The sequence below is a fragment of the Myotis yumanensis genome, unplaced genomic scaffold (genome assembly GCF_028538775.1).
Source record: "Myotis yumanensis isolate MYYU_CA2020_CCGP unplaced genomic scaffold, mMyoYum1.0.hap1 SCAF_12, whole genome shotgun sequence".
Classification (NCBI taxonomy): Eukaryota; Metazoa; Chordata; class Mammalia; order Chiroptera; family Vespertilionidae; genus Myotis; species Myotis yumanensis.
The window spans coordinates 50,982,993-50,998,499 of record NW_027223763.1 but is presented as its reverse complement, the minus strand read 5'-3'; the positions used below and the strand labels follow the sequence as shown (position 1 = coordinate 50,998,499).

The window sequence follows — 15,507 nt, the reverse complement described above, 5'->3', positions numbered from 1 at the left end:
GTCCTCCCAACTCCGTCCCCAAACAAAAGCACCCAAGCTGGGCCACACTTCACACTGAATGCACCATATAGGTAATGTATCTGCACCTTCATCATACTTTTCCTGTGCCTTGAAGGTTCTTAACACATTCCTGGCTATCAGCATTCTATTCATGCTCTTAGTCCTGGCTTCCCTGAGCCCAGCAAAATTCATTACTCACCCCTTTGTACTCCCTTAGCAGTTAATTCTTTCATACATTTTCTCTGTTCACATGCATGTTTCCACCATTATATTGTAAGGCCTTTGTGGGACTGTTCTTGGAGCCCTCAAGTGCTAACCAGTGTTTGATGTAGAGAATTTGAGAAGTGTTTAACCAATAGTTATTAAATTGAACAAATAGTACTTATATTTAGTGATATATGTGAATATGATTTTCTGTAAGTAATATAAGAATGTGCTCTATACAGACTTGCTGAGTATATTTTTATACATTCATTCAATTTTATTATGGGCTGAATATTTTAATTAAAGTGACTTACCTGAAAGAGAAATAAAATGCTTAAGCCACTCTGTCTTTTTATACTTCTCTCCATCCTTTCTTCCTCTCCCGCCCCCATTTTTTATGCCTTACTCTCAGGGAAGCTCGCTGTAATGAGGTTGGATGTGGTTTATCATAACTTTAACATTTCTCATAGACTGTTGTGGGCAATATGGATTGGTTTGTGTGGGTATTTCTTGACTTCTTGGAGATCAGTTCTTTTGTTCAATATATATTTTTGAAAGATCTGATTTACAATATTTATATATCTGTGTCTATTATCACCTTGCTTCAAAGGGATATACAATTAATTTACAAAGGAATGTTAACTATACTAATAAAAGGGTAATATGCTAATTAGACCGGGAGACCTTCCGGACAAAGCCATGGTGGCAGGGCCGAGGCAGAGGCAGTTAGGGGCGATCAGGCCAGCAGTGGGAGGCAGTTGGGACAAGCAGGCCAGCAGGGGGTAGTTGGGGGCAAGCTGGCTGGCAGGGGGGAGCAGTTGGGGGCAATCAGGCCAGCAAGGGGTGGCAGTTGGGGCAAGCAGGCCAGCAGGCAGGTGAGTGGTTAGGGGCAATCATGAAGGTAGGCTGGTGAGCGGTTAGGAGCCAGCATTCCCTGATTGTGAGAGGGATGTCCAACTGCCGGTTTAGGCCGACAGGGATTGGGCCTAAACCAGCAGTCAGACATCCCCCGTGGGGTCCCAGATTGGAGAGGGTGCAGGCCGGGCTGAGGGACGCCCCACCAACCACCCCCCACCCCCCGTGCACACATTTTGTGCACCAGGCCACTAGTTATGAGATAAAAATGTTGCGGCAGCAGGACAAGAAACCGTTGGAGGAAGTTAGGTTGATGTGAGAAGTGAAGTTGGAACATGTGCCATGGACTGTCTATGCCTGTGCTAGAAGTAGACCACAGTTTTAGCTTTAAATCTTCTGTCAGATCTGGAAGTGAGAAAGAGGAAAACTGTGACACAGAGGACTAATGTCCATAAAATAAAAACAAATCAGTTTTTGAGAAAAATTATAATTATTCCTGAGACTGAAACCAGGGAATAAAGATTTCTGTGTGATTCTTCACAAGTTCATTGTCGTGTTGGAAAGAATATTCTCTTCATCAGAGGCATGTTTAACTCTCTTCAAATACATAGGACAATTGCTTATTTCAAGTCCCTCAGTGTAACCTGGAAAGTTATACCTCAAGACAATTTAGTAAAACTTGTTTTCCACTAAACAACAGAAAATAGTCCCAGTTCCTTATCCTCTAACCTAAGGATCATTTTTACATTATGTGGAAGAGCGGATGAGATTGCATTATTTCAGCTAATAATCCCTAACCATTGCTTCTCGGGCCAAAGTTTTGTCTGTCAGTTTGAGGTTGAGATCCTTGGTACGTGTAGATGAAAATACAGCTGTGTGGTTGGTTAAGGGAAGTTGCAGATTTTATCATTGATCCATGTTAAAGCCAAGTTTGTACATCTTCGTAAGAAAACGAAGGAAGAAGGCTCTGGCTCAGTTGGTTAGAGCATTTTTGTGATACACCAAGGTTGCAGGTTTGATCCCCAGTCAGCATACATACAAGAATCAACCAGTGAATCCAATGAATGCATAAATAAGAGGAACAACAAGTTGATCAATCTCTCTCTTCTCTCTCTCAGTCCCCCTCCATCTCCCTGCCCCTCTTTCCCTTTCCTCTCTCTCTCTCTTTTCCTCTCTCTAAAGATGATAGTAATACTCAAACACATATTACTAAGGATGATAGTAATATGTGTTAGAATCAATCAATCATTCTCTACATTGAGATGGAAAAAAGAGCACCCAAAATTTTAACCTGATTATATATGAAGTATGGTGACTCTCTTCTTAAACAGGATTAATGGGAAATCAAGGAACTACCGATCTGTGCCATGCATTGTAGATATAATCTTTGGAACCTACAAAACTGTTAAGAAATTATAAGAAAGGATCCATATCATTAATTTAATTTAAAACAAAATGACTCTGTAAAGTATTATTTGAACATGTAACTGTGATTAATCAGTTGCAATATATGAACTTTGGTAACTAAATGAGGTAATGTCTGTATAAATTCAGTCACTGAAAACAGTTGTACACACCACAATATCTGTCAAGAAGCACAACTTTGGCTTTAGTTGATCTGCATAGCCATTTCTTCTGAAAAATCACTCTGGTTTTATAATAGATAAAATCTATTGTAGTCCTCTTTGTTCTAGGGTCCAGCATCATATACATATTTTATCAGAATGACATAGGCACCCTCAGAATGATCTCATGTTTTATAATTCATAAATAATTTTAATGAGAAATTTTCCATTTAATATCTGCCTTTTGAAGAATAACCCAGAAGGAAGTAGATTTTGTCATTAACACAGCAGGGATCCTGGAGTCCAAGTTCCTCATGAACTCTGCCAGGGGTTAAATGGAATTACTTAAAGCCAGATGATTAGAAACGTGTCACCATATGTTTGAACAAACAGTAGGCTTCATGACAGGGGTGGAATATAAGTATTAAGGCAAATATTATTCTCCCTGCAGGGAAATGGATTCAAAATATAAAGGAAGAAATTATGTCTGGGAGTGAAAGAGAGGCAAGGGTTGGCCAACTTTGTCTTAAATATTCCACCGCCCTCCCCCCACCCCCCTCACAACTTAAGGCAGAAACATTTAAAAACTATGATTATATGTGCTGGAATGTTCTTAAATCTATATCCTATTAAAACTTACCAGGAAAACTGATATCCTAGGAAGATTTTTTTCTAAAACCCCACTCACCATGTTTCAGAAAAGTAGCTTGGGTTTTAGGAGGAATGAATATGTGTGTGTGTATATATATATGTATATATATATATATATGTATATGTATATATATACACACACACACACACACACATACATACACACACACACCCACACACATACAAGTGTCAAGTGAAAATTACCCAAAAAAAGGGAAAAAAATGGGCTGCTGTTACCAAAGGAACAGATCTGTCAGGATTCAGACAGCTACTTCCTAGGATATGTGAGGTAAGTTCTCAGTAAATGAGAGTCTATAAGCTTTCAGCCCAAGTCACCCAAGCAGGGGGTGGGGGAGCGAGTATGTGATAAAAACATAAACTAAATTGAAAATTACTTTTTCTCACTGGGTAAACATTTTTTATTATATTTTATGTTCCTCAGAGTTAATTCCTGCAAACCCATAAAATTTGCCCACTTGATTATAATTTGCCCATGAAACCTGTCATGTATATTTTATGAAGTTGTATTGCATATTATTTTATCTTTATAACAATCAACACTTGAATAGCATGAGTTATTTTAGGGAACAGTGACTGAAATATGCGTTCTCACTTCCTTAAGTGAGTGCCCACACATTCCTTACTCAGCAGGCTCATAACCCTGATCACTGAGCAGTTGAAGGAGCATGGGTGTTGCAGTCAATACAAAAAGTACCTGCTGGTACGCTGGGGAGAACGGTAGGCTATATTGGCTCTCTCTACTACTGAAGGCCGGATAACTTTTTCGCTTGTCAGGTTGCTGTCACTTTAAGAACTAGATTTATAACAGTATGTCAGTCTGTTGCAACTAAATGAAAATGAGCAAGTCTGGGTTGTTTACCATATGTAAGAGAACGGTTTATTGTTTCACTTCTGAATACCTTGTTATTGGAAACCCGTATCTATTGAATTGGCAGGTAGCATATTAAAATGTGATAGCCACACATTGTCTTTGAAGAGGTTCTTAAAGGCATGTCTTCATAGGAATACAGCTCAGATTATTCCCCTTTCAATCAGGAGGCCACGGACCCTGATGCTCTTCTGTGGCTAAGGGAAAACGTACTCTGGCATGTCAGCTGTCTTCAGATTGCAGGAATTGTGCTGTTGTTGGGGAAAATGGATACAAACCCACAGGCATCTTCATCTTATTCTAGACTGGTGCCCAGGGAGCCCTGGGCACATCCACAGTCAGAGTGCTGAGCTCACACTGTTGCAGGCAGAGGCAGTCCTTTCTTGCCCTCACCCTGAGCTGGAGCACATAAGGAAGCTTATGGCCTAATATTCCAGCCCGTGGGCCGGTTTCTGAGGGTACCGGTGTGTCAGTATGCATTTGGCATGTAGTTACTTTGGGCTTGGCCCTGTGCTCCACCCTGGGGGTAGCTACACTGGTGAGGCAAAGACAGAGCCCAGCCTGCAGGGGCTCATGCCATCTGTTACATAGGTACCTCACATGCATGGCATTGTTCTCCAGGGGAAGGCATGACTGGAAATATATTACACAAATCTGTCCCCTGTCTTTAGGAAACCATCCCTGATGATAATCCTCCCTCATTCCCTATCCTCAGAATACTAGCAGACCCTATCAATGTGACCTTCAAGTTATTCACAACTCTCACAGTGCATTTATATATAAGTCATGGCCATGATATACACGTTAAATATCTTACTATTTTGTCAATTATATCTCAATAAAACTGAAATTAAAAAATAGTCTCAACTCTCTCTACTTCTGCTCTTCTTCTCCACCACTTTCCTGGCGGAAGTTTACCCTGATTTTTGTCACTGGGCTATCACAGTCACCTCCTTTGGCCTCCCTATATCCCCTCACCCCCACCCCAGTTTTCCCTGCCCCAATGTATTTTTCACACTAGTTAAAAGGGTGTTTTTCAAAATGGAACTTTGATAAGCAACATACCCCCCTAACACACTTGTTTACAAGCACTTACCAGCCCACACACTTACCTCTATCTTTAAAACGTTTCCTTACCTTCCTGTTGCTTTTAGGAAAAAGACCGCAATCCTTTATGTAATCCCCTCAGGCTTTGCCTGGATTTTTTTTTTCTAATTTGCTGAGTTTAATATACTATTAAATAAAGTCAAGCCTTTAAAATCTTATGTGTAGGGGCCTGATACCTCTTTTAGCAGCAAAGGATAAGAGATTCGTTCATGTAATTTTGAGTCCTGATTTCAGTCATTTTTGGTAGCATTTTTCCTATCTGGTTATTTTCTAGATGTCTGACCTCCTGTTGAATAGCACATTAATATTTTGATATATTAAAACATACTGAATAAATTTCTACCCTATGTTTGCATGTAAATATGACATTTTTAGTAAGTTTATATAAAGAGAAAGAAAAGTTCAAAAATTGAAAAAATAAACAAATTATAGTTAGGTTTCTTTGGGTAGTTTTATAAATTGACTGCTTGTGACTCTAAATACTTTTAAGAAAAAGTCTCATACACTGACAAATATAAACAAGTTCCATTAGGTAATCTTTGGTGTTAAATTCAGGCTCACTTTTGCCATATAAATAGAAAATTATCTGTATTGAGAGGAAACTTACCTTCATAGATAATACATTATTGTATCATAAGATGGTAAAAGGCTTATTTATATGCTCTTGTAGTTTTCATTATTTATAGTGAAATGATTTATATAATATTTGATGTTTTCATTTGACATTTTCAATCTGGGGTATTTTCTCAGTCTTTTGTATTTATAATTTATTGATTCCAGAGAGGAATGGAGAGGGATAGAAAGATAGAAACATCAATGATGAGAATCATTGAACAGCTGCCTCCTGCATGCCCCCTACTGGAGATTGCACCCGCAACCCGGGCATGTGCCCTTGACTGGAATTGAACCCGGCACCTTTCCTTTTCCTGTGCTGTATGGAATCAGGCATTTCTCCAAGGAGCGCTATTTCTTTTTACTAGAGAATCATATTTAGAAAACAGATCTGGATGTTAGGTGTGGCCATTGCTATCCTTTAGTGCCACTCTTGAGTCACAGAGCAGGGGGAGATATTTTGGTAAGTTTTTATAAAGAGGGGGTGTCTGTGTGTATGCACACTCATTTACAATTATATTCATTTCTATATCAATGTGTATATTTTTAAAACCAGGAGTTCATGCCAGTACCTCTGATTCCAGTTCACCATACAGTCCAGTCCAGTTTTCTGTTTCATATAACATTTGATGGCTTAAATTTTTATTTTTATTTATATTCAACACAACACAGTGAGGCAGCCAGGATGAATGTTTTTCTTGGCCTTCTTTGATTTGAGCTCATGAGAATTACCAACTTTTACAAAGCCAAAAATGACGGAGGCAGGAGCCAAACCCAGCTCTCTTTCTGTGTTTACTATTTCTAACTTTTTGTCTCTCTTTCTGAAAACACAGGAATTCAATTTTTGAACTTCAGCTTTGTTGTACGTTTTTGCTTTGATTTTTTTTCTTTAAAAATTCACATTGTGATTTCAATATTAATGTAAAGTGATTCATTATCGTAATCTTCAAAATGAGGCAAAAGTTGGATGATGCACAAAGCATCATGACACGTGCTCTTTTATAAAAATAAATTAATAGAAAGATATTAGATTTGCCAAAGTGGATGCTTATTGAATTTTATTATCTTAATGAGATTTGTGTTTCTGAGAAGCGGGGGGGAAAGCATAAACCTGGGTCCTAAATATTTACGTAAATATTCTAGTATTTACAGTGTTTCTAGACAGGAGAGGATATTCACCACCACCCACCCACCTCCCACCCAGGGAATTTATCTGACTTTGGACCACAAAGAGTGTGATCATTTGCCAAAGCTAAACACTGTTAACAAAGAGGTTTAACTGAGTTAATGCCATGTGAAATTGCAGCCACCATGGCCATACAAACGGTAATGAAATCTAACTGGATTTGTGTCCTGCCCTGTAGACATGACTTCATGATTTGTAGCGCAATTGCACACGTAGCTTCTAAACTAGTGTGCTTCATTCTGGGCCAGGAGTGCCTCCTCAGCATGTGAAGGGCATTTCAGAAAATGGAGCTTTTTGCTCCGGAATGCTCTGTGGGTACCTGGTTAGTGTGCTGAATATGTAGTAGCTGCTAATGAGGCTCCTATCAGCTTATCAACCTCCAGTGTTCTATTCTGGCATGGCATAATTCTATGAGAAGTCTTTGGAGCCTCCTGAACCCAGTAACTGCCCTTAAGAGATACCTAATTCCATTCCGAGATAAAAGCCCCTCTGATTGATTTATAGCCATATTAAGACAAGCATACCATCTGTACCTGATAACTTGCAAAGAGGATCCAGGCCTAAAAAGTCACTGCGTCATGTTCCTAATTACTTTTTTAGGCCAGATCTTATATTTATTAAGTATTCCATTTGAAATAGCATTTATTAACTGCCACTTTTCTCCTGCTTTGGATCATTTCTTTCTGACTTTGAGTAGTCTTTGACTCATAATTAGAAACCACTTTATTTAAATATATATTTTTTTTCCAGTTTTACTCATATGAATATCATTTTGATAATGGTCTGGAGCCCAACTTTGCCAGGAAATCACTGACTTAGAGCTTTTATTTCTTTTTATTTTTCTGTTTTCAGTCACTTATTCAATTCACTTGAAGGAGCGTTGATTTTTGAATAATACGGTCATGATGTCAAAGCAGCACCAATTTTACCGTGCCACCATCTGGAATGGTGAAAATAAAAGCTTTATTTTCTTTAAGAAAAGAATAATACATACCTCCCTCCCCGTCACCCCTCTCCCTTCAGGAACTGTACTCTGGGAGGAAATGGTTCTTGTTTGTAGCCTGATAGTGTGGTTTATTCTGAAGGATAGTTAGCTTAAAAACTCATTTGCTCTTCAACAAAGTAGCAGATACTCCAACCAGCCTCTGAAATGCTGATCTGTCCCATCTCTTAGACAAGCTATTTAGGGTAGCCATTACAGGTCCTACCCCTGTGGTGCTTAAGGTCATAGAGTTAATATACTTAGTCTACTGATGTCTAGTTCTCTGGTCTGTGTACTGCATTTTAGTGTCTGCTCAAAAAAGCACTGCCATTTTTAGCCCTTCCTAGAAACTAAATAGAAATTACAGAAGGTTAAAAATATAACCACAGTGCTGAATTTGAGCTTCCTAGGGAAATCATTTGATATTTAGCATCCTTTTCACATTTTTTCTTTTCATACATTTCTCATCCACATTTGATTGGCGAGTATACCTGGCAGAGTTTTGTCTCTACCTGGAACCAACGCTAAGCAAATGAGAGGCCAATTGATATGTACCAAATGGTGGACTTTTTACAACTGTTTCAAAATGATTATTATATCCATGGAGCCTGAGTCTCTAGTTCTTCCAACTTAAAATCTAAAAAAAAAAATTATTAAGTATTCAAATTATTTTTCTTGTGCCTTTTCTTTATGAGTTGACTTCCAGTTATGAGTTTTATTTATTGACAGATAGTTACTGGAATAGAGGAAACATGATGAACTAAAAACACAAGTAATCTAGAGTTAAAGGTTTATTTTTCTTTTTGCTATATGTGTGACCTGGAACGAGTAACTTAATTTTGCTGTGTCTCTGTCTTATGTCTACAGAAAGCCATGATTTCTACAGAGAAGGAGGCCACCCTTGCCTGTTTCAGGGAGCCCTCAGCAGGCCAAGTGGCTCCGTGTTTTCAGTCATTCACAGCAAAGCTTTTCTTTTCCCAAAACTTAGAGATATTTTTAAAGTTCACTTTTGAGAACATGTCACATGACAATATAGATGTGTATTATTTATGCTGTAGATTAATAAAAAAGCCTGAAATCTTGGTCAGAGAGAGAAATGAGGGCTTTTGTGAGCTCTGAAGAGGTTACTTGACAAGATATTGCCCTCTCAATTCACTTGCATGTTTAGATAATTTTTTTATTACATGCATAGAATATTTTCCATTTGCAGTTTATTGTTGCAGCTTTGTCATACCAAGCCTTAGAGTCATATGCCTCCATTCTATTTAAATCTATTGTGGGAGCTTGGGTTAGAGTAAGATGGTATTTTACTAGATGTCAGGCAGTGCTAGGCACACTTAATTCATTGTCTCATTCACTCCTCCTGCCTGTGAGCTGGGTGCTATTCTTATTCACAAAGAATCTAATTATCCTTCAGATACAATTAATCACAATATAAAGATCCTTCAGATTACTTCATATCCAATGCCCAGCCCAGTTCTGGCACAAAGGAGAGCTTTAATAAATATCTATAGAATGAATGACAACATTTATTGACTATCCAGTAGATTTTTAGAATAGTTTAAAGGCTCTTTTTTTAATATAATGCAACTTTCATAAACATAAATCTATTTTATTGTTTGATTACTTTTACTAGTAGACCTACATATTTAAATTTTCCAGGATAATGTTTATTTTTTATTAAGTATAAAAACACACTGAATTTCTGTTGTATAGGTTACTACTATTTCTCTAACAGGTAATAATTCATGCCTTTCAATATATTTAAAGGGTCCAGCACTTTTATTTAAGAAAATATTCTTCATATTATGTTAATGAAAAGTTCCTTTAGCCCCTTCATCCTTAAAAAAATAATAAGAAAAAAATGTTTGTGCTTCTGTAAGATTTTATAGTGAATACCTAAAGCTGTGAGATATCCAGCCACTGAGAAATCTTTGCTCTTGTCAGTGAAAGAAGACCCAGAGTATTTGCCTCAGTATATGACTGTGTCATTCACTTGGGTTGTATTATTAGTTTGAACATCAAGAATTCCATTTCAGTCTTGGAAAGATGAGATAGCAGAGTATAGATCCATATTCTATTGTGTTCTTTTGAATTTCATTGTGCTTTCACGTAAGGTTTTTGCAAGGTGGTTGCAGTTTTGACTTGGGAACTTACAACCACCACATAAGGGAAGCCTTCCTGTAAAATTAGGAAGGCAGGAGCTGATTTGTGTTTCTAGTGCAGCAACTGCCCCAAATGACATATCTCAATTGATGAAACTTGTTGGCTAAATTAATTAAATTAAAATGCAGGACTATAAAAATAAAAACTGTCATTAACAACTATTTTTGTAAGTGTATAAGTATATTACTACTAGAAACTGGTTATAAGATAGTTTTGCCCCTTTGAGTTGTATCAAATGGGAGAGGCCAAATTTATAGCCACAAAACAATTAAAGAGTGAATAACTGTTCAAATGAGGGGCAGGTAATAAACTCAGTAGGCTTTGGGACCAGTCTGGTTGAATTCACTTGGAGTCCCAGCAAGATTAGAAGAACTGCTTGGGGCTACCTTAGAAGGAGGCTGTAGCCATAGCTGGCAGTTTAGTTGTGGTTTCTTATCAAATGAGAGAGGTTCAGTGTTTGCAGAACTGGAGCGAAAATGAAGGCATCATTAAAATTGTTTATGGATGAATAATGAAATTAGTTTACTGAGAAAATTGTGCAAAAGCTATTATTTGATCATTCAGATATCTAAAGCATGACTCCCTACAAAACAATTTCAGACTTTCCTTTCAAGCCCTTGGTAGATCAGGGGTTATTAACAGAAGTTCTACAGCAATGGGATGTTAACTCTGGAAACCGCTGACATTCATTTTTCTCTCTCCTTAATGGAATTGTAAGTTTCATACCAGCATATTTCATTAAGACACCAAACAAGATTCAAAGAATGAGCTATATTTCCAGGCCTATTATAGCTGCCATTCCAAACAAAATATGTATGACTTCTACGATTCACTAAGCACAAGTGTGTAGTAATATGCCCTTTAATGGCCTCTCAAAATGACAGACCAAATGGCTTTGTGAAGGTCAAGTCTGATTTAAATTGTTGATGAATTAATAGCTAATTCTGCATGATTGAATATTAATATGGAACGGTGATAAGTAAGGCACTTTAAAGCTTAATGAGCACATTAATGAATAGGACAAAATGTTTTTCTACTCACCTCATGTACAAGTTTAAAGCTACTAACATATTGACAATGTGTTAATTTTTGATAGCTGCTTTTTTGCTGTAAAAGTTTATATGGCTGAGGTATAAAGGGTATTGATCTCTCCCCTCCCCCCCAAGTTCCTGGTACCAAACATTTGATAAGCTGTCAAAATTGATGTTATCCAATGGCCTAGGCAGTTTTACATAAATCACTAATAAATGTAGAGGATGAAAAAAAAAAAAACAATTAACATCTTCTAAACTACACCCACTGAGATAAGCATTCCAATTAGAAATTTCATTATTTCCACAGTTTGTTTTATGTTGAATACTGAGTTTTATTGCCAAATACCTGACAGTCAAATTGGAAACGAGCCACACTGTCAACGTGTAACTGCTCCGGCTATTTGAATCTGTTACAAGTGTGATGTTTCTCATGAAAATTTAATGAAGAAAGTGCATTCAAAGAGGTTCTGTGCAAAAGGGGGTGGCTAGAATTTAATTACCCTTATTAAAAATAAGAAAGCAGCCCTCTTTACATTCTCTGTCTGATTACTATGCAAGGAAGATTATCTTTGTTGTGCACTTGTGGATATGGAAAGGGGCTCCGGAGTGTTCTTTATGTGCCGAGAAGGGAAAGGAAGGGCATGCAATTGCATTAGCCTGCTTCCCATAGGGCAAAAGTCAATTTTGTCAGCTCTCCCCATGGTGAGGCCTTCATTTCTTATAAACGGTTATTAATTCTAGATTTTTTTTTTCTCTAAGAGTCTTTAGTAAGTGGCTCGACTTACTTAAGTCTTTGACACTTGCCACTGATGGGCATGAATATTGGCTTGGTTCTTTAGAGAGATGAACTGGTAGAAAAGGAAGGACTAGGAGAGCCATGTAAATGCATGTCTATGGAACTGCTAGTGAACCACCAAGGGGAGGTAAGAGACCTCGGGAATCCCAGCCTGATTTCTGATTAATGTAAGTTGGTTGTTTTAAATATGGAAAATAACAACAAAATGTCAGCGTTTTCCTCAGAAACTCACTTGTACATGACTAAGGCAGTGGAGTTGACTTTGGAACACTTGAGGTACATTATTTTTATCCTTTGAATCATTTTGTGTCAATAACTGCCGAGTGAGATGCTTAATAGTATAATGAATGTGGTGCAACAGCTATTGATCTTTTTCTCCTCTTTGTTTTCTTCAAATAACAAAAGAACAATGCTAGAGATGTAAATGCATTGACAGAACCTTTAAAGCCATGAAGAATAGTTTGATGAAATAAGTGGAATAGGTTATTAAAATCCGCGTAGCCTAATTTGCAAAATGCTGTTTATGCGACATGTGAGTTTTAACATCCCCTTGGAGCCCTGAAAAATCATCTCGAAATTCCATCTCTAACCACTGTTGCTGAAACTTGTTCACTGTAGACCTCTGCTTGGCTGACAATGTGTAAGCATTCAGAGAAACAGAATACATTACTGTTTCTTAAAAGAGCCCTGTCTTTCAGCCTAAGTAAAATGTAGCTCTTTGAAGTTAACTAATTCTATATATAGTTTTAGTCTCCAGCCCTAACTAGCTGATGAGATAGTAAATTATTCTCCAGGGAGTTCATAGGTCAACTAGATTTCCTCAGCTACTTCTCTTGGTCTGTGATAGATCTCCAGAGTCAATACGTTTTCCTAGACCCTCAGTTTTTTCCTACAACAACCTGGACTGGGTGTTCCAGGCATCTTCTCTTTCTTGGGAGCTGTATTCTTTGGTAGTGTTTTGACATTCTTTCACTATTCACCTTCAAAAATCTCTCTACTCCTTAACCATTTCTCTGACCAACTCTCTACCAGAAGAACTTTCCTATTACGCACAGTAAAAAAATCCTCTTTTAATTGTGCAATGTACCCATACATGGACTTGAAAATACTGGAGCTTCTCCTAAAATCTGGCAATCCAGACTAGCTTGATCAATACAAAGGAGACCCAGAATAACTCAATGTACGGAGGGGTAAACTGATGCTAGATGAAAAGTACAAGACAGATGTAGGAACTGACTTCTATGGAAGCTCCGAGGCAGAAAAGATTAAATACATTTGGGAGAGTTTCAAAAGGATATGCAGGTTGAAAAGGAGACATATGTACTACTACTTATAATACCTTAAACAATACATTTAACAAAAAAAAAGAAAGAAAAAAGGATCTGTAAAGAAGGGGATTTTGGCTGTGTGGCCTTCAACAGACAGCATTTGTCTGGAAAATGGTGAAAACTTAAGTGTAGGCATAAAAAAATGTCCTATGTAGGAGATCATCCATGAGAGGCTGGGAAAAACGGGGCCCAATTTAAAAGAACTTTGCTAGTCAGATTTTGGAGATTGAATTTACCCCAAAGGTATAGTGGGGTGATGGTAGAGAACACATAGATTTGACTGAACTTTATGGGGGCCTCAAAACGGAGCCTTTTCCCTCGAAATTGTACCTCACTTAGACTTCAGCAAGACCACAGGATCATACCAGAAATTGTAGAAGGCATTGAAGGAGAAGCCACATCTGATGATTTCTAATGTTCTGCTCACTGGTGTTTGTGCTTTTGAGTCATTTTGGAATTGGTGGCTCATGAAAATTCATCAGAAGTCATGAAGGAGTGTTGATTAAATTAACACCAGGCTCAATCGGAAGTCAAAATGTTTCAAAGTGGTCTTTAAACAAACAGCCACGTTGTAATTTAGATAATTATCACCCATCTAGCTAAGCTCCCTTCCCTGTTGGAATAGAATGTATCTTACCTTTCTAATGCTGGCTGGAAGAGCTGGCAATGTAGGTTATGGATGTAGGCCATGCTTGTGAATTTCAGAGGATTTTATTTTCTCAAGATCTAAGGTCTGGGACAGTTTTGATGTGGGATATGGATAAGTGAACTTTGAATGAGTTGAAGCTTTAAAATTTAGAAACTTCAACTTTTTAATGACCAAAAATGGTGCAGACCTTTCGAATGGAGAAAAGTATTTTCTTACACTAAGGTGTTGCTTTTGTTCTTTTCTTCTTTGGAAACAGAAACTCTCAAATTTTTTTTTCTGATGAATTGAAACTCCCTACAAAGGAATTCTTTTAAGTTGAACATCATGCTTGTGAAAAACATATATAGTTTTACTTAAAAGTTACAAAAACATTTATCAGATTTGAATATACAGTGTGGCCTTGACTTATGAGTTTAATTCATTCTGTGACAGAGCTTGTAACTCAAATTACTCGTATGTCAAACCTTAAAGTGAACGAGTGAGACACGTGATACTGGGCTGATGTTGTGGCGTTCACTGTGACGTTCGCTGCGCCAACTAGCAGTGGGGTATCTGAAGCTGGCTCGTAACCCGAATTTTAGCTTGAAACTCAAAGCAAAAATCGGCCGAGAGACGGCTTGTATCTCGAAAAACTCGTTAGTGGGGACACTCGTAAGTCGAGGCTCCACTGTAAATAGTTTAGCCTAGATAATCTGCTTGCTTTTCAGGTACCTGCTAATCCGGCCCTGCTGGGTTTTTCCTCAAGAGAAGTTTTCTATCTTAATGCCTACACTTGTGATAATCCCATTATCACAACGCATTCCTAAAGGCCCATTTCAGAGCATCCTCTTGGTGCTCAGTGACCTCCTCAGGCAGCCATTCTGCAATTACTTCTCCCTCTGAGCTTCTAGAAGCTTAGATGCATCGTTTTAACAGGGTCTTTATCAAATGTGTCTGAGCTCTTTGCTAAGTGGTTGCTCTTAACTTAGACTGTGTACTCTTCTGGCCAGGATCAACATTGTGCCTGTATCCTAATCTCATAATGCCATGTTGCCTGGTGTGTGTTAGCTTCTCAGCAAATGCTGAATATGGTAAGGGGAGAGGTTAATGGGCAATATCTCTTTAATCTTGGGCATCTGACTTATTAACCTAATGAAGTATCACCTTTTGTTTTGCAGAGGATCAAATTCCCAGGGGCTTTCCTACCATTGACATGGGCCCACAGTTGAAGGTGGTTGAGCGTACACGCACTGCCACCATGCTTTGTGCAGCCAGTGGGAATCCGGACCCAGAAATCACTTGGTTTAAAGATTTCTTACCTGTGGACACAAGCAACAACAATGGCCGTATTAAGCAGTTACGATCAGGTAGGGTCTTGTTACTGTTTCCACTAACTCCTAAAGATTTTTTTTTTCTTTTAGCTTTCTCTCTCTTTATTTTTAATTTAATTTATTTTTATTTTTTAGGTATTGATTTTTCTCCCTCTTCTCTTTCTCTGTTATTT

General features: G+C 37.9%; 1 protein-coding gene across 26 annotated transcripts in view; it reads left to right on the top strand.

Moving 5' to 3' along the window:
• PTPRD (protein tyrosine phosphatase receptor type D) overlaps positions 1 to 15,507 on the top strand; it is a 2,083,672-nt gene that overhangs the window by 1,866,956 nt on the left and 201,209 nt on the right. For all 26 annotated transcript variants that reach the window (XM_070431651.1, XM_070431673.1, XM_070431672.1 and 23 more), the window contains one exon: positions 15,182 to 15,370. In XM_070431651.1, coding sequence (XP_070287752.1) covers positions 15,182 to 15,370 — 189 coding nt within the window. The remainder of the gene's footprint in view (positions 1 to 15,181; positions 15,371 to 15,507) is intronic.